This window comes from Onychomys torridus, chromosome 16, assembly GCF_903995425.1.
Source record: "Onychomys torridus chromosome 16, mOncTor1.1, whole genome shotgun sequence".
In the NCBI taxonomy this organism is placed as follows: domain Eukaryota; kingdom Metazoa; phylum Chordata; class Mammalia; order Rodentia; family Cricetidae; genus Onychomys; species Onychomys torridus.
Window position 1 is genome coordinate 63,395,975 of NC_050458.1, and position 22,037 is coordinate 63,418,011.

A 22,037-nucleotide genomic window follows, 5' to 3' on the forward strand; every position below is an offset into this window, starting at 1 on the left:
CCTGTCCTGGATCTCGCTCTGTAGACCAGGCTGGCCTCGAACTCAGAGATCCGCCTGGCTCTGCCTCCTGAGTGCTGGGATGAAAGGCGTGCACCACCACCGCCCAGTGAAACAGGACTTTGAAATGAAGGTATGTGCCAGGCAGTGGTGGGAGCACTTGGGAGGCAGAGGCCAGCCTGGGCTCCAGAGGGAGTTCCATGCCAGCCAGGGCTGCACAGAGAAACCCTGTCAGGAAGATCCGTGATCAAAGTGCTTCCCTGCCTGGTCTTCGGATCCCTGCTGGGCTGTTGGAGCGCTGCCCACTCCTCTACAGCACATCATTATCTCAGCTTCTGCTCCTCTAACACTCTGCTTTCTTCCCACCCCCACCCCCTTACTTTCACCTCTGCCTCCTATTTCCCCCACTTTTCCTGGACTGAGGTTGGTTGGGGAGTGACAGGACGGGACAGGGATGCCACATGAACAAACACCTACCACCTCGGATAGGACAGCAAGGACACACCAAAGAAATTATTCCACCCGAGCAGTTCAGTGGACTGTTGAGTTTATTGTTTACTTACAGTAGCATGGATGACTCAAAGACAGGTACATCACTGAAAGCGTTCACCCCAACACTGTGACAACTCACAGAAGTCGCATCCCTGGAGCTGGTTTACAGAGTTTGCTTATTTTGGAGTCTCCTCCCCAGAAATTAATTACTGCTTATATATCTTTGGGAAGGTGGGACTTAAGAACCTTGTAGGCTTCAGGAACTTACTGAGATCTAAGTTTCATTTACTTCCTGATTCCTTGAGCGGCTAAGAGGATACTAATAAAGGAATGTTAGCAAAGCACGAAAGGACCTCAGTACTTATATCTGTCTCTCAGTCAAAAAAGGCAATGTTGGGTACGGCAGCATTAACAGGAGCCACTATCCACCTAGCCATAACCTACATTTCCCATGAGCCATCCAACCTTCTCATCCTGCGGCACTGAGAGGCTTCTGTCTCCCTACCTCTGATGGTCCTGGTGGGGTGGATTGCACTGTTTGGCCTGGCTCAGATACAACAGATGCACTCTGACCTTTCATTACCACTGTTTGGACCAACTCCCTTCTAACAATCTCTGTTGCCGTACTGTGGTTCTGGGCTTTCCACTGGCCAAACCTGGTGTGGTTGTATGAATGGAAAATGTCCACCAGTCTCTGCCATTTGGACACTTGACACCCAGTTGGTGGCAGTTTTAGGTGATGCAGACTTGCCTCAGGAAGTTGGGCTTTGAGATGAAAAGCCTTGTACCACTTCCAGTTTGCTCTGTTTCATGCTTGTAGTTAAGGACATGAGCTCTCAGCTTGCCGATCTTGCCACACCTCCCCTGGCTGTCATGCCTCACAGCCATGGCCTCTTACTCCTTCTGGAACCATAAGCCTTAGTCAGAAGCAACAGGAGAGTAACTGAAAACAGCCTGGGCTGAGCGCATGCTCTTCACCTCAGTATACTTTCTCGTAGGGTGAAATGTACAGCTCATGCAGGTAACTGAAAGACAAACTCAATCTTCTTCCTCGCAGTTTTACTATTTATGAACTGTTATTCAGACTTCAGAAGCATCTGTCAAATGTTTCCCTAGACCAGCGTGACACAAACCTCACCACCAAGCCCTTTGCTTTGCCATTTTCCTGCCCTCTATGGGTTTCCACCAAGGCCCTAGTGCACTGCAGTCTTGAGCCCACTACTGAATTAACTCTTAACTCTCCAGGGAACACAATTCTAGCTGACCCATGAGTCATAACAAGTACCATTTCTCTCATGCCGTTTCTCCAGTGATGCCTGTCCAAGGACAGAAATATTATGTGTTTCCCATTTCCTTCTTCCCTCCAGATGGCATTGGAAGTCCCAGAAAATAATACAGACACTCAAATACAAAAACAAAAAACCCAAATTCAATTCACACTACTTTACATTTCCATAACATTTTAACATTTAATAGAAACTATATACAATAACTTTACTATATTTTACATGGGGGAATCCACCAGACATTTACATAAATAAAAAGCAAGGATAATTAAGGAAAGCCCAGCCCTGTGAGCTAGCTGCTTTTCAGTCAGTCACTAGGAAAAGGGGTTTATATTGCCCAGTTATGTGGAACCGAGGAAAGGCTTAAACACAGGCCTTTAGATACAGATAGCCAGACACCGAACAGCCAGCACCTGAGGAGCGCCATTCCTGACCACAGCCCCTGCCTAGTAGCAGGAAATCACATCACAAAAACGTCTCTTTCCCAGGCATAGTCTCCAATATTCATTCCATCCCAAAGGCAGGGACTATGACACTCTCTTCCTTGCAAAGAATCCCATGACTTTTAAATACTAAAGATCCATTCCTCACAAATTTGGTTTATGTTTGCTTACAAGCACTCTACAGCCCCGAAGAAAAACAATGAAGTCTGGGTTGTCCCTGTTTAGTGAGAGATGAGCAGAGATATACTTGTTTGGAGAATGGAAAGTTCAGATCCACCAAAGTCAACAATGTCCAGAATGAACTGTCAACTGATGGAAGTGGGTCCCGGGTTTCCATTTGCAGCAGCCAATCCACGCTGAGGGAATGATGCACAAGCTTTCTCTAAATTCCGAGGTCCCTGGGCTCTGCACCCATCCCCAGCCACCTGCATCTGGCCCTATTGAAATAAAGGCACTGTGGTTAGAGACCCGGCCAACGGTTCTGAAGCACAACTCTGATTTATCAATGCCCATTTATAGCAACTATAAGAACCCGAGAAATAAAGTCACTTTCCCCAATGTTCTGATGTCCCTGAGACATCACAAGTCATGACTGAAGCTATCAAAGGAGAGAACGGGGAGCTGTTTCTTCCAAATGGAATAGTCATTCTCTACTGAGGCTCCAGAATAGCTGATAAACCACAGGAAGACACTTCTTTAGGCCTCTGCTTGAAACCAACAGCTACAGTCCAACTGCTAGTCTTCAGTAAGAGCCAGTAGTAACCTGAGTCAGTCTTTATGATAACACAATCAGAATGATGAACTCAGCCTTCAAAGGGACAATTTACCCACCCCCTTTCACTCAAGTAAACATATGCCCTACTCTTGAGGATTAGAAACCATGAGTTCTAAAGCTCATCTGGAAAACTAGTCAAAACAAGCACACCAAAGAAAAAGTCGTCATCTGTGTTTAGCAGTGCTATGCACAGAACCCAGGACTCCGCACCCTGACTGTAAGCCTAAGGTCTACGCTAGCTGGTTTTATGTCAATGTCACCCAGGCTAGATTCACTCTAGACGGGAACCTCAACTCAGTCGACGGCCCACCACACCGGTCTACAGACAAGCCCGCAGTGTATTTTCTTGACTGAGATGAGGGCTGAACTCATGGTGAGCAGTACCATTCCTGGGCAGTCCTAGATGGTGCAAAAAAACTGGCTGAGCAAGCCAGCACAGTGTTCCTCCACAGCCTCTGCATCAGCTCCTGCCTCTGGGTTCCTGCTTTGAGTTCCCACAGTGACAGACCTGAAGCACAAGGAGAAATCAACCCTTTTCTCCCCAAGCTGCTTTTGGTCATGGTGTTTTCTCACATTGGAAACCCAACAGCAAGATCTGCCAGTGAACTCTTTTACACAGTATTTGGGAACACACCCTACTCCCTGGAACTCATGTCAACCAACAGGGAAACCTCCGCCTAGCCTGGTCACTGTATGAGGGAACCTAGCTGAGATTCAACTGTCAAGATACTCACTGGGCCTCCAGCAATGTCTCTGATGGAATGATCTTCAAGAGTCAGCGAAGGATCAAAAAGCAAGGGCGATGGAGGGCAGGGCATGCCATCACCCACAACGTCCAAGTCCTAGGAAAGAAAGAGAAGAGACCATGAGCAATATTCAGGAATCATGAGCTAAAATTGACACAATTTTCAGCAAAGTTCAAAGTAACTCTCAGGTGCCCCTTTCCCCTTGGTTAGAATGCTAAACCAATTCAACAGGAGTCAACAAGATTGAAAACGTTCTCTCCTCTGATAACAAAACATAAATCAACAAACAAGCAAATTCCTAGGAGAAATCACACAAAGTACAACAGTGACTACCATGAGTGGAGGGAGAGAGGGCTTAGCAGGTAGAATCTGTGTCAAACAATAGAAAAATTCGAGAGAAAGATACTAGTACTGATTGATAACACACTGAATGTCAACACCACTGAATTGTAAACTTTATAAAGTGGTTACAGTGATAAATTCTATCACACAGGTTCTATTATTATAGTGAACACCAGGAAAACCCTCCAGGGCCAGCAGGATGGCCCAATGAGCAGAGACACTTGCTATGTGTGATGAACTGAGTTTGAACCCCAGAATCCACATGGATTCCCACAACTGTTCTAATGTATATATATACACATAATATGTGCACAAACACACAAAACCAATAACTGTTAAAGTATATATATATTTTTTGTTAAAGTATATTTTTAAGAAAAAATAATACAGGGCTAATAAGATGGCTCAGGGAGTGAAGTTACTTTGCCACCAACCTGATGACTTTATACATTCCCCAACCCCACACAGTGGAAGGAACTGACTCGACATGCATGTGCATAAGTGTGCGCACAAACACGCTCACACACGCACATACTTACAAAAATAAATGTAATAAAAAAAACCCATATTCCCTGAGGCTAATTACAGTTAATCAGCATCGAGATAAAATAACATGGAATCGTGTGGAAAACAAGGCAATACAAGACTGACCAACATTCACAAAGCAAGCAACTAAAAGAGGAAAGGAAGGTAGGAGAGAAGGACAAACCACAGAAACTCAAACTTCTCTGATTGGCCAAGACATAATACTTGGTTCATTCCCTATCCCTAGCATAAGCTGCTGGTAGAACTGAAGTCAGGGCCTCTCGCACAGCAGACAAATGATCTATCCTGAACTACATTCCCAGCCCTCTTCTTCATTTCTACTTGGAAATGGGTCTTACTAAGTTGACCACACTAGCCTTGAACTCACCCTGCAGCCAAGGCAAGACTTGAACTTATGACGCTCCTGCTTCACCTCCCAGTAGCTGGGATTACAGGCCTGTGCCACCTGGCCCAGCTAAGCCTCTGAGTCTTAAACTTAACATAGTTCAAGTATTCTGTTTAAAAAACAAACAAACAAAAAAAGACATTATATTCTAGACTATACTTTTCCCACATGAATCAGCAATTCCCAGAGATAAGGAAGAGTCAACAGACCAAAGACATCATTCTTGGCTCCTGTCTGAAACCAATGATTTAGGGCCCAAGTCACCATAATGGTTCAAGTACAATGACAACCTAAGTTCCACGACACTTGGCACAAGCTCAGTCAATGCTTAAGTTACATCCAAGAACTTACAGGTCCCACACTAAAGAGCAAGAGGGAAGGAAAAGGAGAAGGGACAGTAAGAAAAAGTGACAGGGAAAATGAGTATGATCAAATATGTAATAAGCATGTATAAAGACATCACAAGGGCCAGGCGGTGGTGGCGCACGCCTTTAATCCCAGCACTCGGGAGGCAGAGGCAGGCGGATCTCTTTGAGTTTGAGGACAGCCTGGTCTACAGAGCGAGATCCAGGACAGGCGCAAAGTTACACAAAGAAACCCTGTCTCAAAAAACCCAAACAAAAAAACAAAGACGTCACAAGGAAATCCATCATTTTACACAACTATAATGTACTAATAAAAAAATTAGTTTTTATTTTTAGTGTGCTAACAACCAGGAATAAAAATCATAACCTTTTCATAACTAAGGGGGAGAAAAGTCAAATTATCTACTCCCCTTAAAACTTTCCCAGTCTGGGGCTGGAAAGATGGCTAAGTGGTTAAGAGCGCTGCCTGCTCTTCCAGAGGTCCTGAGTTCAACTCCCAGCAACCACATGGTGGCTCTAGTGGGATGATGCCCTCTTCTGGCATAAAGTTGTACATGCAGATAAAGTACTCATACATAAATAAATAATAAAATCTTTAAAAAAAGAAAATTAAAAAAAAAAACTTAAGTCTAAAAGCTAATGCTGGACGTGGTGGATCACAGCTTTAAAACCAGCAATCAGGAAGCAAAGGCAAGTGGATCTCTGTGAATCTGAAGCCAGCTTGTTCTACAAAGCAAGACCTTTATCTAAAACAAATAAATAAAAAGTCAAGCTTAATTCAACTGGGGGCTCAAGAAAAAACTCAACAGTTAAGAGCACATGCTGCTCTTCCAGAAAACCCAGGTTCACTATCTAGCACGCACATGGAACTCTACACAGAACTGTAACTCCAGATTCAGATCTGGCAACTCTTTTGACCTCTTAGGGCAACAAGGCATGGATATGGTGCACATACATGCAGACAAAACACCCATACAAATAAAAATAAACAAACCTTAAAAAAAAGTTTAAAAGCTAAGCATGGGTGCACATACCTTTAATCCCTGCACTCTGGAGGTAGGTAGAGGCAGGCAGATCTCTATGAGAGTTCAAGACCAGCCTGGGATACATAATGTATTCTTTTAAAATGTCTTTAAAAAGCAGCAGTAATGTAAACAAACTGCCCAGTGTAAGCAGAAACAGAGAAACAGTCACTTGTACTAATATCCATCACAGACACACTGCAGATATCTATGCTATCCACAGAAAGCAATGTTCTCACACCACTGAGACTGGACACTTTGTTTGCTGCAATCTTTATAAAAAGCTTGGGATTGTTCGAAGCTCTTTCCACCCACAGGTACACAACACACACAAAGTCTATTTGTGAGAGCAATTCCCTCTGAGAAGGCAGAGACTGTCAAGAGAGTCTTGTGCATTGGGTAACTAGAAAACATCTACAGGAGTGGACAAGGAAAGCAGACACCCTCCAGCAGGAAGTCCGCTCTGAGCACTACTGCACACACCACTTCCCGAGTCCCCGCCCCAGGTCTTCCCTCTGAAAAGGAGGCTCTCTATTTTAAAAGCTTCCTCATCACTGAGCACGTTAACTCACTAGAAAGAGGATAAGACATATTTTGAGTCTCTAGTTCACAGTAGAAAAAGAAGAAAAAAACAAACGAAGATTGATTTAATAACATGGACAAGCACTCCAAAAGGCTTCATTTCCTAAGGGTTGTATAGGGAGGTGTTTCAAATGTAACTCTATTTCCCCCTTAAAATTAGCAGTCCAAATTTACAGCTAAGAGGTTTACAGACTGCATCACAACTAAACTGCCAAATTGAGGGCAGAAGGGACTGGTATCATCTCTCTGGAAGCCACAGTTTTCTACAGAACACAATCCTCCCCAGGAACCCCATCCCCCGGAAGCAGAGAAGACACAAGGCCAGTTTCTCTTGGGAAGAGTTTATATCACACATCATTGCCCCATCAAGTACCTCCTAAGAGATTTCATTCTAAATCCCTTAGCTCGGTGAATACAGAAAATCATGCAGGCTCAGTGGTGAGGAACACGTATCACTATTGCAGAGGACCCAGGTTTGATTACCAGCATCCACAGGATGGCTCACAACCCTATTTAACGTCAATCCCAGGGGAAGCTCATCAGGCCTCTGATGCCAGGTATGTATAGGGTGCACATACATACATGCAGTCAAAACACACACACATGCATGTACAATAAATATTTTTTAAAAGAAAAAAAATTGAATGCCAGTCTTCTCAGGTCATGGTACAAAGCTGGGCTCAAAGCAGCAAGAAAACCAGAGATGTTCAGCTCCTATTCGGAGCAGAGTGAAATTAACCCAGCACTGCACCAAGGGCAGTCTGCACACCACGTACATGTTGTAATAAAATCTGTCAGTGAGGAACAAATCTTCTTTTTGAAAAGGGTCAGCAAAAATGCCTGGCTACCAGAACAGGAATGTTTAAAAACTACCACAACAAATACAGAATCATGTTTTATATTCATCTCAAAAACCAAAACACCAACGACAACAACAAAAACACCAACCAGAGGCCCCAGGCGTGGTGCACACACCTTTAACCCCAGCACTCAGAGGCAGGGGCAGGGGCAGGGGCAGGCAGATCTCTTGATGAGGCCAGCCAGGACTAGCGAGAGACCCTGCCTCATACTTTCTACTGACCACTCTGGTTTACCAAAAAGCACATAAAGGCTTTTGATGGAGTTTAGTGTTCAAACACTGACCTACCTAAAATGCTTGAAGCCTTAAAAAAAACAAAAACAAACAAACAAACAAAACCAGAGGGGAGGAGGTGTGCAATAATATGAGTAGAGGATCGCCTAAAAAGAGTTTTTTAAAGACCTACTTTACTGTTAGGTATGGTGGCCCATCTTTAATCCTTACACTCAGAGGTGTAAGGATCCGAGCAGGAAGCTAGCATGGTCTTCTATACAGCAAATTCCAGGACAACCAAAGCTACATAAAACAACCTGCAACCCTCCCAGCCTTTAGAAAGAAAAAAAAACATGTTTTATGTGTGTGTGTTGTGCGCCTCAATATGGAGGCTAGGAATGCCTGAAACCAAAAACATAAGTCCTCTCCAAGTGCAGCAAGTACCTTTTGTTTGTTTGTGAGACAGTTTCTCTCTGTAATAGCCCAGGCTGTCCTCGAACTCACAGAGATCCATCTGCCTCTGCTTTCCGAGTGCTGGGATTAAAGGCAGGCACCACCACAGCCTAGTGCAAGTGCTCGTAACCACTGAGCACCTCTCTAGCTGCTTGTTTTGTTTTTTTGAGAGGTTTCACTACATGATCCAGGCTAGCCTCGACCTCAGAAATCTGCACACCTCTGCCTCCAGAGCTACAGGTGAGACCCTATCTCAAAAATAAAAAGTCTTAAATATTAATACAAGCTACAACGTGAATTCTAAAATCACTATATTGGCAGAGTATTGTGACACATGCTTTAATCTGAGCACTCTGGGAGGCAGAAGCAGGCAGACCTAAGTTTCAGGCCAGTCAAGGGATACAGTTAGACTCTGTTCCCTGGCATACCTACCCACCCACCATAAAAAGAAAAAAGCTAAGCACAAAAAAACTATAGACATGCAGGTCAGTGGTGGCACACATCTTTAATCCCAGCACTTGGAAGAGGCAGGAGGATCTAGGATCTGAGTTTAAGGCTAGCCTGAAGTAAGTTCCAGGACAGCCAGGGAGAGTGATACAGAGAAATCCTATCTTGAAAACCTAAGAGGAGTTAAAAAAAAAAAAAAAAAAAAAAAAAAAAAAAAAAAACCTTGATAAAAAATTCACTAATTTATATGAAATGCTCAGAATTGGCAAATCCATTGACAAAAAGAACTTAGGTGGCCCACACCTATAATTCTCGCACCTGAGAGGCTGAGACAGGGTAGTTTAAGGTCAGGGTGAGATAATGCCTTAAGAAAAAGGAGGAGGAAAAGAGAAGAGAAAATGAAGAGAAAAGTTCTCTTGTGGCCCCAGGAGTGGTGGCTCAGGAAAGAAATTTCAAAAAAGAGTACTAAACCAGGCAGTATCCCACCACTCAGGAGGGAGGCAGAGGCAGGAGGCTCTCTGTGAGTTCCAAGCCAGACTGGTCTACAAAGCAACAGTCAAAGCTACAGAGGGAAACCCTGTCTTGAAAAACAAAAGCAAAACAAAAACAAAAACAAAATAACAAACAAACAAACAAAAAACAAAAAAAGTATTGATAGGTACTATGTTTCCTTTTGAGGTAGTAAACACATCCTCAGATAGTAATGATAGCTGCCTGCAAATAAATACCTTTAAAAAAAAAATCACTGACTCATACTTCCAATCACATCCCAAAGTAACCAAGGAGACCAGGCCTGGGTGGTACACGCCTCTAACACCAACACTTAAGAGACAGACATAAAGGATCATGAGTTTGGGTTCAACTCAGGCTACATAGTGAGGTCCTGCCTCAAAACAAGAAAAGTCTGGGGGAAAGGAAAGGTAGGACACAAAGTGTCTAATAAATATAGTAACAAACATATTCAACTACATCTGTGTCATGTCACAAGCTTTATCCATTCTCCTAGCTGAAAACCACTAACTGTTCTCACCACTAATAAACAGGGCCTTCTTTCAAGGGCCAATGAGAGCAGAGCTTCTCTAACTTACATCACTGAACTCCAGTGGTAAACTCTCAGTGGGCTGAAGCTCGGCAGCACTCAAGTACAGATCCATGGGGCCGGCTTCCAGATCGTCTGGCACAGACAGTACCTGCTCGGGCTTATACATCTGAGGAGGCAACTGGAAATGCAGTGGACAGCAGGGATCCTCAGAAAGGCTTACAGGAACTGGTTTGTTGCAGGGTACTTCTTCAGATCCCTGGCAGCATTTGAAGAGAACCTGATTTGTATCCTGGCAAATATCTGCAGAAACAGTTAAGGAAATAGACCCAATCCACTGGAGGTGCACAATACAGGAGTCCACCACGCCAAACATATACACATACACATACACACACACACACACACTCACTCACTCACTCAGAACTATTTTTATAGAAAGCCAAACGCAATGAGTAATCTTTAGTTCTCTAAATAAGTGTCATTCGGTAGCACATAATTTTAGCCCTACCAATAATTTATAGCTCATCCTCCATCTCTTTTCCAGGATTCTGGTCAGTTAAACTAGAGACACTAAGCCCCTACCTACAGCAGTGCTAGGTGGCAACAACACGCCAAGAAACATACACTGACAGAGAAAACCCATATGATAACAAATAAAAACAGCTCGATACAGAAGCACCCACCAACCTCTTCCAAGCCACAATGTTGTTTCTGCTCTTAAACAGACTAAGTCTGCAGAAATCGTGTTCCTAACAACACCATACAATTGCTTCAAACCCAAGAACTCATTGTGTAGCCAAGCATAATCTTTACCTTCTGATTTGCCCACCGTTACCTCTCAAGTGCTGAGGTTACTGGAATGAGCAGGCATGCCTAGTTCATTTTAAAAAAACTTTTAAGGTAAATTTTTAAAAGGTTGTCTGTTGACACAGGCTTTCTTTACATAGCTCTGGCACTCACTAAACTTGTCTGGCCTCAAACCCTGCCAGCCTTCTGCTTCCTGAGCACCGGGATTAAAGGTGTGCACCACCATGCCCAGCTAAAAGGTACTGTTTTGTTGGTTGTTTTTAATTAGCTTACAAAGCACCAGGTTTCCTTAAGTATTTTCATAGTTTGTCTTACTTGATTCCTGTTCCCTACCCCTCCCCCACACACACACCCACTCCATTAAACCTTCTCACTCTAGCATTCTCTCTACTTCAAAGTCTCATGTGTTCTACAGGCTCCAATCTCCCACTTACAGCCCCTTAAACCTCCACCTCCCATCATAGGCCTCTGCAGCTTCCTGGCCTTTACCTAGCCCAATTATGTTTTAAGCATTCATCTTTAGAGCTCATTACCTTGCATAAGCATTTATATACTAAAAGCAGTAACTCTAAACAAGGTGTGGCAGTGTACACCTGTAACCATTCAGACATTCATGTAAAAATCAACCTCAAATATTTCAACAAATGAAACAGGGGCAGGAAAAAAACAAAAATAAAAACAATCTTTTCCTTTCCTATCACAGACCAGACCAAGAGAAGGTTCTATCCTCTTCCTATCTCTCCCCACACAGGCCATCACAAGTTTTGCAGCCCATCAGCAAGGTGGTTCTACACCAAAAGCATATCGTGTAACAGTTTAAATTTACAAATTAGAAAGAATGGGGGAATAGTCCATGTTTTGAAAGTTTCTAATTTGAGTTAATTAAAAACATACAAAAGGACACTACCACATAGAATTTCACAATACAGAATAATGTTCTGGGCAGAAAACCCATGGCAATATTTCTTTCTTGGTAACAGATTTAACATATAACTTTTTTTTTTTTTTTTTTTTTGCGAGGGGTGGGGGGGTGGGGGTGGGTTCTGAGACAGGGTTTCTCTGTGTAGTTTTGGTGCCTGTCCTGGATCTTGCTGTGTAGACCAAGCTGGCCTCAAACTCTCAGAGATGTGCCTGCCTCTGCCTCCTGAGTCTGGGACTAAAGGTGTGAGCCACCACCACCCAGCTTAACATGTAACTTAATGAACAAAAGCTAAATCAATAATGTAGAAGTATCATACAGAAACCTTGGAATGTCATTAAGACTAGCAGCCACCCACATCTGTCACCAACGACTCATTGTCTCTTCAGCTCCCCCTCCCCTTCACCCACTCCAGACAGAATTTTGCTGTGTCCAATCCTCTGGCCTAGCTGCCTTCTGTAGCTAGCCAAGTGCTACAATTATAGAGCTGGATATCACATCCAGTCAGATGTTTCTTTCTAATGAATTGACCATACCATTTAAATTTCTGAAATGGCCAACAGACCATAGAAAGACATTTATTTAGGCACCTGCTTGAAACCAACAGCTTCAGCAAACTGCGGCCTTGATTCAGGGCCAAAGTAAACAAAATCTTCAGTTCAACTGACCCACATCATTCCCAGGGTCTAAACTGGAAAATCAGAACCCAAACAAGCAATCTGAAAAGATACGGGTAAGGCAGTGTCTGGTCATTGGAAGAGACTGATTCGAGCAACGGACGTCATCCACAAAGGCCAAGCACCTCTGACTGGAGCGAGTGGTGTGAGCCTAAAGTGAGAACACACACAAATGAACCCAGAGACGCACACAACTACAATACTACAGCCATAAAACAAAGTCAGTTCATACAAGGTGGAAAACACAACACCTAACAAACCCTTTCACCAGCGGTGGTGGCGCACACCTTTAATCCCAGCACTCGGGAAGCAGAGACAGGTGGAGTTTGACTCTGTGAGTTAGAGGACAGCCAGGGCTACACAGAGAAACCCTGTCTTAGAAAAGTCTCCCCTGCCCAAAAAAAAAAAAAAAAAAACCCCACCAATATTGTAACAATGAAATCTCATGTATAAATGAATATACCTCTCCAATTGTCAAAGTATGATAGTCTGTCCCTTAACCTACAGTCAACTTAGGTCTGAAAATATAAAATATAAAATTATAGAAATAATTTCTAAGTTATAAGTAGCTTATACTACCTTTATATTGTCATAATTGCCCTCTTTTGTTGTTATTAATTAATTATAAGTTTCACAGGTACACAGAGGAAGTAATGGCACACCTGCATTTGATACCTACAGTTTCAGGCTCTGCCAGGAACCCTACAAACTATCCCTCGCAGATAAGGAGGAATGAGTCTGCATCCTAAATAAACAGTGGTGGTTTTAGCCAGACATAGTGGTCTATGTCTCAATCTCAGCAGGGACAGCAGCACATCTCTGTGAGCCAGTCTGGTCTACATGGCATGCCAACCAGGGGGGCTATATTATAGGACCATGACTCAAAAACCAAATTCTTGGCTATGTAGGGAATAAACACAGAATCATAAGCATATTCTCTAACACCAAGCTAAATCCCCAGTGAAACCAATTTATCTTTTAAGAAAAAAACTTTTTTTTGTGGTGGTACTGAGCTAGGCAAATGAAGTAAAAAGGCCCTGGCTGATGACCTGCCTACCTCAGCTGCTGCTGTGATCAGACCTGCATCAGGCCAGCTAACAAGTCAGTTTTGTGTTTTAAAACTTCAATCCCTAATGGTTCACCCTAATTGTCAATCTGACGGGACTGAGAATCACATAGAGTAGCGAAGCGCTTCTGGGATCTCTGAGTGTTAGGGGGCTAAGGAGGAAGGACCTCTGATTGTGGTCTGCACTACTGCTCAGACTAAGAGCCCAGATGAAGTAAAATGGAGCTAAAAGAAAGCTAGCCGGCAAAAATCAAACTCTCTGTTCTTAGCCACCCAAAGGCCAACTACTCTGCTCTGTTCTCAGCCATGATGGACGGAAACCTCCAAAGCTGAGCCAGAATCAGCCCTTCCTACCCTAGGTTGTTGACTTCGGCCACTTTTTCACAGCCACACAAACCAACATAAACTTATGTGAGGCTTCACAAATACAAGAACCATCAAGAGATTACTCGGTCAACCTTACTTTCTTGATATTTAATTGCTACTATACTATGTTTTTTAACCATTATTTTTATTTTGGGGGGTGGGGGGAAGGGAAGGGAAAGAGGTTGGTTTTGGTTTTTCAAGACAGGAATTCTCTGTGTAACAGCACTGGTCATTCTGTAACTAGCTCTGTAGCCCAGGCTGGCTTTGAACTCAGATCTGCCTGCCTCTGCCTCTAGGGTACTGGGATTAAAGGCGTGCACCACCACTGCCCGGCTACCTTTACTTAATTTTAGATGTATGAGTGTTTTGCCTGCGTGTATATCTATAGTGTGTGTAGTGCCCAAGGAGCCAGAGAGGGCTTTGAGTCCTTTGGACTGGAGTTACAGCTAGTTGTGAGCCACCATGTGGAAGCATGGACTCAAACCTGAATCCTCTGGAAGAGCAACTGATGCTCTTAACCACTGCACCACCTCTCCAGCCCATTACTATTCTTTTAGAAGGACTGACTGATTTGCAAAAATACTACGTAGCACAGACTGGTTTCAAGCTTGTGGATTCTTGACCTCGTCCTCTCGCAAACAAGCAGGAAAACCACACTCAGCTTTCTTCCTTGTAAAGATTCCCAAACTGCTTGGGTAAAACTTTTGTCAATTTTCTGGACTGAGGACTCCTGAACCAAAGAACTTAGGAATTGAGGAAACCCCTCAATTTGAATGCTGAGATGTGAGAAGTTAAGCTGCCTCTCTCTGCAGGCACCGGGCTCACACAGAGGACAAAGACTAAACCCACGTCTGCTCACATCCAGGGAAGTGCTTTCATTACAAATCAGATCTCACAACCAGAACCAGACACAGTGTTTTCTTTTCTTTTTTATGACAGGGTTTCTCTGTGTAGCCTTGGCTGTCCTGGAACTCAGAGATCCGCCTGCCTCTGCCTCCCGCGTGCTGGGATTAAAGGTGTGCGCCACCACAGCCTGACGGGGACAGTGTTTCATGATGATCCCATCAGTAAAGAGAATGTGTGCACCTGAGTTATATAGCAAATTACCTGCTGAGCAGCCCCTTCTGTAGCCAGCATTCTGCGTTCCTTCAGCTGCCTGTGCAGTAAGGCTTCCACTCCATAGCGCTGACGGTACCGCCTGAGACATTTCAGTCGCTTTAAGTTCTCTCTCTCTTTGGCTAAAAGTCCCTCTGGGCCAGTCAGGAGACTACTACCTAGGAAGCACCAAAATCAGAATTTCTCAAACAGGACATCAGTCTAACTTATCTAGAACTCACAGCAAACTCCCTACCCTCAGCTTCTCGAGCACTAGAAGACTTCCGACAGTCAACACTGAAAGGTCAGGTGTGACTCCCTGCTGTGTGAGGCGACCACACCACACCACACTTGCCTAGGGCTTCGTGTTCCACTCTCCGACTGTGTAAGTAACGGCGCTTCTTCTCCTTGAGCAGGTGCTGGAGCCGTTTAAACTGATCAATGTACAGAGACTGCAAACGGATTAGCTTCTCTCTCATAATAAGAGCCACTTCTTCGGCTGTGTAGACACCAGCATGTCTGGAATAAAACAGTAAATTCAGCGAAGCATTAAAGCAGCAGCGATGACCAGCTTGGGGATGCACGCCTGTAATCCCAGCACTTGGGAGGTAGAGACAGACCAGTTCAAAGCCTGCCTGCCTATGTAGCAAATTCAAGGTCAACCTCGATATGAAATCCCATCTCAAAAAACCCAGAACAAGACAGAAGTCTGAAAATAGACCCCATTTGTATTTAACAAAGTAGTGCTGACTGACACATCTTATTAAATAGGACTATTTTCACACAGTGTTTTACTAAGACATTAAGGAATAAAAAGAGCTTGTAAGTACAGTATAGCTCAGTAGTAGAGTACTTAGCATGTGTAAGGTCCTTAGTTCATCTTCAGCACTAAAAACAAATAAACTAAAACCCACCACAATCCAGTCTTTTCCCCATGTGTGTTTGGAACCTGCACATGTGCAGATGAAGCTGTCAGGTGCCCTGGAGAACTGACTGTGAAAGTCCCCAGGGGTGCTGGGACAGAGCACAGATTCTTTGTAAGAGGAAACACAAGGGAGGGTAGTCTCTCCACAAAAGGATAGCAATGTGTTAGTTCACAGAATGGGATGGGAGGGGAGATGTCTCATTATTTACATATTTAAAATAAAGATTGCAGCATGAAAGTTATCTAGATTCTACTTTACACAGTGATTTAACAGAGAACCCCTGGTCAGAACAACTTAGTATTTTAGTTACAAAATATGTCAGGGGCTGAAGATGGTACATAGTCAAGAGCAGAGGACCTTGGGTTGATTCCGAGCACTCACAACTTACAACCCTTACTCCAGTTCAGAGGCTCCAGCACCCTCTTTGGGCCTCCACATGCAGAAACACATTCAGACAAAAACTCACAAAAGTATCAAATGACTATATGACTTCTAATTTTCCTTTAAATACAATCTTTTTTTTTTTTTTTGGAGCTGAGGAATGAACCCAGGGCCTCTAGCAAGCACTCTACCACTGAGCTAAATCCCCAACCCCTAAATACAATCTTATACTGAGACATTTTGGCTTTCAAAGACTAACTATGGTTCAAGGGATACAACTCCTACCCTAATAACAAGTTTATTAAAATGAAATTAAACCAGGTATGGTAATGCCTGTCTGTCATCTCAGAACTCAGGAGGCTCGGGCAGAAGGAATGCTTAGGTCTGAGGTCAATCAGCACTGATTAGGAGGACTCTGCCTCAACTAAACCCAAAACTAAAAACAAATAATCTAAAATTATTTTCCCTCTACCAGCAGAAAATATAAACAGTATGGAAGTCAGAATTTATATAGGAAACAAGACTTAACCATTATGCTTTGGCTGATATGTTATAAATGTTATAAACAAGCTTTAAAAATGAAACTGTTAAGATTATGTTTCACAAAGCAATTTAACGGTTACATTGAAGAAAAATCCCATCTCTATAAGCACAGTGAGAAAAACTAGTCACTGCAGTGTGTTCAGTGTCAACACTATATAAATCCCCGCCCAGCAGCTGTGGCCCACCACCTTAATCCCAGGACTGGGGAGGCAGAGGCAGGGGATCTGAGTTCCAGAGCAGCCAGGGTTACACAGAGAACTGTCTCAGAAAGCCAACATATATAATATATATGCACTCTTCTGTAATATGTAAGCGAAGACAAACGTCGTCTAACAGCTAAGATGATTCAGAAACTAGTACTAGAGGAAAGAAACAAAGACTGAGCCAGTCAGAGATACATGAGAACCTGCCTCAAAAAATTAAGAGGGGCAATGTTTTGATAGCCTTTTTTTGTTTTGTTTTGGTTTGGTTTGGTTTGGTTTTTTCAGACAGGGTTTCTCCATATAGTTTTGGTGCCTGTCCTGGATCTCACTCTGTAGACCAGGCTGGCCTCTAACTCACAGAGATCCGCCTGCCTCTGCCTCCCAAGTGCTGGGATTAAAGGCGTGCGCCGCCACCACCGCCCAACTATTTCTACAATTCCTAAGATGACCAGGGGTTATAGAAGATCTTAACATATAATTAAATTTTGGGTTTCTAAATCAGTTTTCCTTCTATTAGACATAAAACCAAAACAAACTACTGAATACTTTTATTTCCCATTTAAAAAGTCAGAACCATAGAATTTTGCAGCAACTGTCCAAGCATAATTAGCTCATTATTTCTGAGATTTAGGACAAGTATCTATTTAAATCCATTTTCTCTTCTCTAGCCAGCCTGTGCTTTTCTGTCTCCTTTCTTTCCACTCCCATGTCAAGAAATCTACTTTCTTCCCTACAGCATCTCCTAGGCATAACTCAGTTCAAGTCACAAGACTTCCACAGAAGAATCAAGAAATCTTGCCTTGGAGCAAGATGGTGTTGAACCGTGACACTTAAGCCCACCTCTATGTATTAACCACACGCCACACTACATTCACATACTAACTCCATAGAGTATGTACAGCCTTATGTGGAGTTACAACTTACTTCAGGGGGTCTTCTTGATCACTGTCTATGCTATCAGCTTCACTGTCAGGGTCACCTCTCCATGTCTGATCCACAGTGATGGGTTCCTGGTCCCCATCACTCCAGCTGTCTTCATCTGAGGCAAGGAAGGGAGAGCAGCCATTAAGACTTCCCACCTCTGTAACTCCACACACGAAGCTACATTACTTAAGAGATCAACCCGAAACTTTACAATTCAAAATTTTTAACTTTTTAAAGAAGGGAAGGTCATCAGTTCGGGAGAATATACCTAAACAAACTCCAATGCAAAACAACTAACAACCAGCAACAGCAACCCTGGTATCTCACCAAATCCCCAGTAACAACCACAAATGCACAAAGCATTGCACTATGCCTAGTTCACTGGGAAGCCTCTTCCCTTTTGACTCCATCCTTACCCAGGATCCGGCTAGCTTCACTGCGACTGCTCTCTGGGGTCTGCGAGCCCAGCTCTGGTTTAGCATATGAGCTCAGCTGACACAAGAGGGTTTCACCCACAGGGCCTGGGTTGTTCCTCTTCATTTGAGCATGAAGTGCTAGGGCATTCCTTCGCGCATGTTCGGCACAGAAAGACACCCTAAGGAGACAAAACAGTAATATTTAATAGGTTCTCTCTTGAAAGGAGCCAGCAATGTTCAGTCACCAACTTTTTTGTCTTTAGGAAATTTCAAATGATTGTTCACACCCTGAAGACCAGTATGAAGGCTAGGTGTGGTAGTGCATGCCTTTAATCCCAGCACTCAGGAGGCAGAGGCAGGTGAATCCCCAAGTTCGACGTCAACCTGGTCTACAGAGTGAGTTACAGGACAGCCTGGGCTACATAATGAGATGCTGTCTCAAAAAAAGAAAAGAGAAGGGAATTCGAATCAGAAACTTAACTGCCCCCACGTCAACCCACTTGGGCTTTTTTGTGTGGTGTGTGTGCGGCTCAAAGTCAAACCCAGAGCCCCATGCATGGAAGGGCTCTCACACCACTCTACTTCCCTAGCCCACCCTAGCTGGTACTACAGGGAAATGCAAGTAGCTGACTTAACCAGTGTCTAGTCCTCGGACAGAACATCCTAACCATAAAAATGATAACAGCAGCTCACAGAACATCAAAGAGATGCTTTTATTTTTCAAAACTAATTCTGGAAACACATTTTTACTATCACTGCAGACAGGTATGGTTCAATTTTAAAATTGAAAGATGTATACACACTATCTAGTAAAATCATATTCCTGCACAGGTAAGTACATACATGATACACACACACATACATATTGTGCCCATCATTTAACAAGTAACGAGGCTGGGCAAGTGAGTCAGCACTCCAGCATTAAGAATGAACTCAGCAAACCAATGCACCTTCTGCCAAGCCAGACCACCTGAGTTCCACCCCCACGCAGCGCAGGAGAACCAGCTCCAGAAGCTGTCCTCTCACCGTACCACGTGTGTGGTAGCCTGTGTATTCACATAATAAATATTAAAAAATACAAATTTAAAGCTGAGTATGGTTGTACAGACAGTAATCCCTGAGGCAGGAGAATTAGGAGTTCCAAATTAGTCTGGACCACAAGCAGAACCTGTCTCAAAAAAAAAAAAAACCAAACCAAAACAAACAACCCACTTAATTTTATAAGTAAGCAATTAATTAAATGTCCTTCCGATTCTCATCACCGGGGAAGGTGTTTCCAGACAGGTTTCTCTGTGTAGCCCTGGCTGTCCTAGAACTCAGATCCGACTGCCTCTGCCTCCCAGTGCTGAGATTAAAGGCGTGGGCCTCCACCGCACAGCTTCAGTTCTGATCTTTTCATGTCTGGATCTCCCTCCCAAATATATCCTTAATCCTTCACAGATATGACCAAGCCTACATATTACGTTCCTCTTTCATTTTAAAACTGAGGGCAGGGGACAGGTGTGCTGGTGCACCCCAACACTCAGGAGGTAGGTATGTTCGGGGACAGCCTGGTCTACATAATGAATCCCAGGGCAGCCAGGGTTATGTACACTGACCATGTCTTAAAAAAAAAAAAAAAAAAAAAAGACGAAGGCAGGAGAGCAGGACTTGGTCCATTCCTATAATCAATCCCAGCACTCTCAAGGCCAAAAGGTTACCAAGATGGAGCTGGAGAGAAGGCTCAGCGTTAAGAGCAATGGCTGCTCTTCCTAGAGGATCCGGGTTTGATTCCTAACAACAATCTGTAATTCCAGTTCCAGGGGATCCAATGCCTTCGTCGGGCCTCTGCTGGCGTCAAGTATGCATGTGGCACACAAACATACATGCAGGCAAAACACCCATACATGTATTTTTTTTTTTAAATTGTCAAAGCCAGCCTGGTCCACATGGGGGGGGGGGGGGGAGTTCCGGGCACAGAGAGACACGACAGAGGAGCCGCCGGGCCCAGGGCTCTGCGAGTCAAGCCTAACGACCTTCTCTCTCGGTACCCACGAGGTAGAACCGACCCCGGCAATAATCCTCTGATGCCCACACCTGTGCCGAGACAGGCGCACGATCGCACACACAGCACGCTACGAACTGGAAATAAATGCTTCGACATGTCACCACCACCATCCTCATCCTCATCCTCAAAAACCTAGAGGCAGGAGGGTTTGGGCGTTCGGGGCTTTTGCACGTGAACAGGCCCCGGGTTCGAGTCTCAGCACCCACCACCGTGCACGCGCACCTACACATACCCATCTTTCTTCTCGGGCTTGGGGGCGGCGCTGGGGCACCGCTTGCCGTTCTTGGTCGAGACGTAGCTACATTGTTTGAAGGGTGCATTCTTGTCTTCGAGAATGTGCTTAATGCAGAACTCCTGCCCCTCCAGACGCGGTTGGGAGCATGGGCGGTGAGCGAAGGAGCAAGAAAGGGGCTCCTGCGATCTGGGCACTGGGGTGATCCTCCCCCGATTCGTTGGCAAGACGTGGATCCGAATCCTGTTCATACCAAAACCTGCAGGGGTGCGGGGGGACGGAGGGGGTCACCCGAAACATCGAAGCACCTCGGCCTCAACCTTGCCGCGAGTCCTCCCTTGTCGGCGTTGCCCCGGCAGGTCGGCCCCCGTCCCCGGCCAAGCGTGCGGCCAGGCCAGGGCCGCGCCGTGCCTCCCGCCGCCCTCCCAGCTCCCGTCGCTAACGCAGCCACCCGCCCGCCGCTCCGGCCCCTACCACGTTGGCCGACTCGCCGCCACAGCAGCAGACCGGAAGCGCCGCGCCAGCCCCACGCGGCACCCCTGCAACGGCGCGCCCCGCCCCCACGCCCCGGCACGCCGCCTTTGTCCCCGGCCGCCTCAGAGCTCACGGCCCCCGGCTCGCGGCGCCTAGGCGTCCTGCAAGCGCCATCTTGTCCTGCGGCTCCCGGCACCCGAGAACCCGGCTCCCGAACGCCCTAGCAATCAAGAGTGACACCGGCGCGGCAGGAGACGGAGTGGCGCGCTGCCCCGACGGAGAGGGCGAGCAGCCACCTCACCGCAAAGCGGAAGCGCCAGGCGCGGCGCCATCTTACCTCCCCGCCGCGCTGCGTCGCGCAGCTCGCCCTCTGGCCGCTCTGGCGGCTCGGAACGCGGCCCTGCGGGCCCCTTAACGCTGATTGGCCGCTGCTCTGCCGGTGGTGTGCTTCTATTGGTCAAGGCCAACACATCAGCTCGAGGAGGGCGGGACAGTGAGAAACCACGCAACGCGAGTGGCTGAGGTGAGCTGTCTGTCAGACACTCGGCCCGTGAGTGGACCATCGGAAAGGCGGGCCACAGCCAGTCGCCAGGTCCGGATAGCTTTCCATGTCAGCGAGGTTCGTTTGCTCAGGGCCTTGGACTCCAGTCCTCCCGGGCAGCTACCTCCTTACGGTCCCTACACAGCAGGCAGATCATTGGACAGAGGCTGACCCTGTTTACACATGGAAAGGCTTTATTAGTTTTCTGTTGTGAACAGTTCAACTCATTTTCTGGTCATTTCATGTCTAACACTCCATTTTTTGGGCTGTCTAGAGAATCCTATGCACTAACTCTTCTTTTTTAAGAGCAGCCCTAAGCGATAGAAATTATTTTCTCCGTTTTATGGATAAGCTGACTGGAAATCAAAATGAGTTGACCACGCTTATGAACTCTGTACCCTGCTTCTCTAAAGTCCTCCATAGTG

General features: G+C 45.1%; 1 protein-coding gene and 2 non-coding genes across 8 annotated transcripts; all 3 read right to left on the reverse strand.

Annotated features, from left to right (window-relative positions):
- Positions 1-527: 527 nt before the first annotated feature.
- Positions 528-21,487, reverse strand: Kansl2 (KAT8 regulatory NSL complex subunit 2). 6 transcript variants are annotated; one of them, XM_036208324.1, is made up of 10 exons: positions 21,409-21,487; positions 20,598-20,856; positions 18,319-18,497; positions 17,903-18,017; positions 15,281-15,444; positions 14,938-15,104; positions 12,453-12,549; positions 10,144-10,295; positions 3,728-3,835; positions 528-2,655 (listed from the first exon to the last, which is right to left on the reverse strand). In XM_036208324.1, the coding sequence occupies exons 2-10, from the start codon at positions 20,846-20,848 to the stop codon at positions 2,524-2,526; spliced, it is 1,365 nt and encodes a 454-aa protein (XP_036064217.1). In that variant the 5' UTR covers positions 20,849-20,856; positions 21,409-21,487; the 3' UTR covers positions 528-2,523. The 6 variants fall into 6 exon arrangements, with proteins under 6 accessions (XP_036064217.1, XP_036064215.1, XP_036064219.1 ...); XM_036208322.1 differs by having other exon boundaries at positions 10,042-10,295; XM_036208326.1 differs by having other exon boundaries at positions 21,072-21,430.
- Positions 2,838-2,974, reverse strand: LOC118597524. Its single transcript, XR_004946830.1, has one exon. It is a non-coding gene; the product is annotated as a small nucleolar RNA SNORA2/SNORA34 family (small nucleolar RNA).
- Positions 12,228-12,361, reverse strand: LOC118597523. The gene has a single exon (XR_004946829.1). It is a non-coding gene; the product is annotated as a small nucleolar RNA SNORA2/SNORA34 family (small nucleolar RNA).
- Positions 21,488-22,037: the final 550 nt, after the last annotated feature.

Coding starts and splice junctions, on each gene's coding strand:
- Kansl2 (XM_036208322.1), bottom strand. CDS start 20,848: ATGAACAGGATTCGGATCCACGTCTTGCCAACGAATCGGGGGAGGATC. Junction 18,018..18,318: donor TGAAGCTAGCCGGATCCTGG/GTAAGGATGGAG, acceptor TCCTTGCCTCAG/ATGAAGACAGCTGGAGTGAT. Junction 10,296..12,452: donor GACCAGACACTGCCTTACCC/GTATCTTTTCAG, acceptor CTGTTTCTGCAG/ATATTTGCCAGGATACAAAT.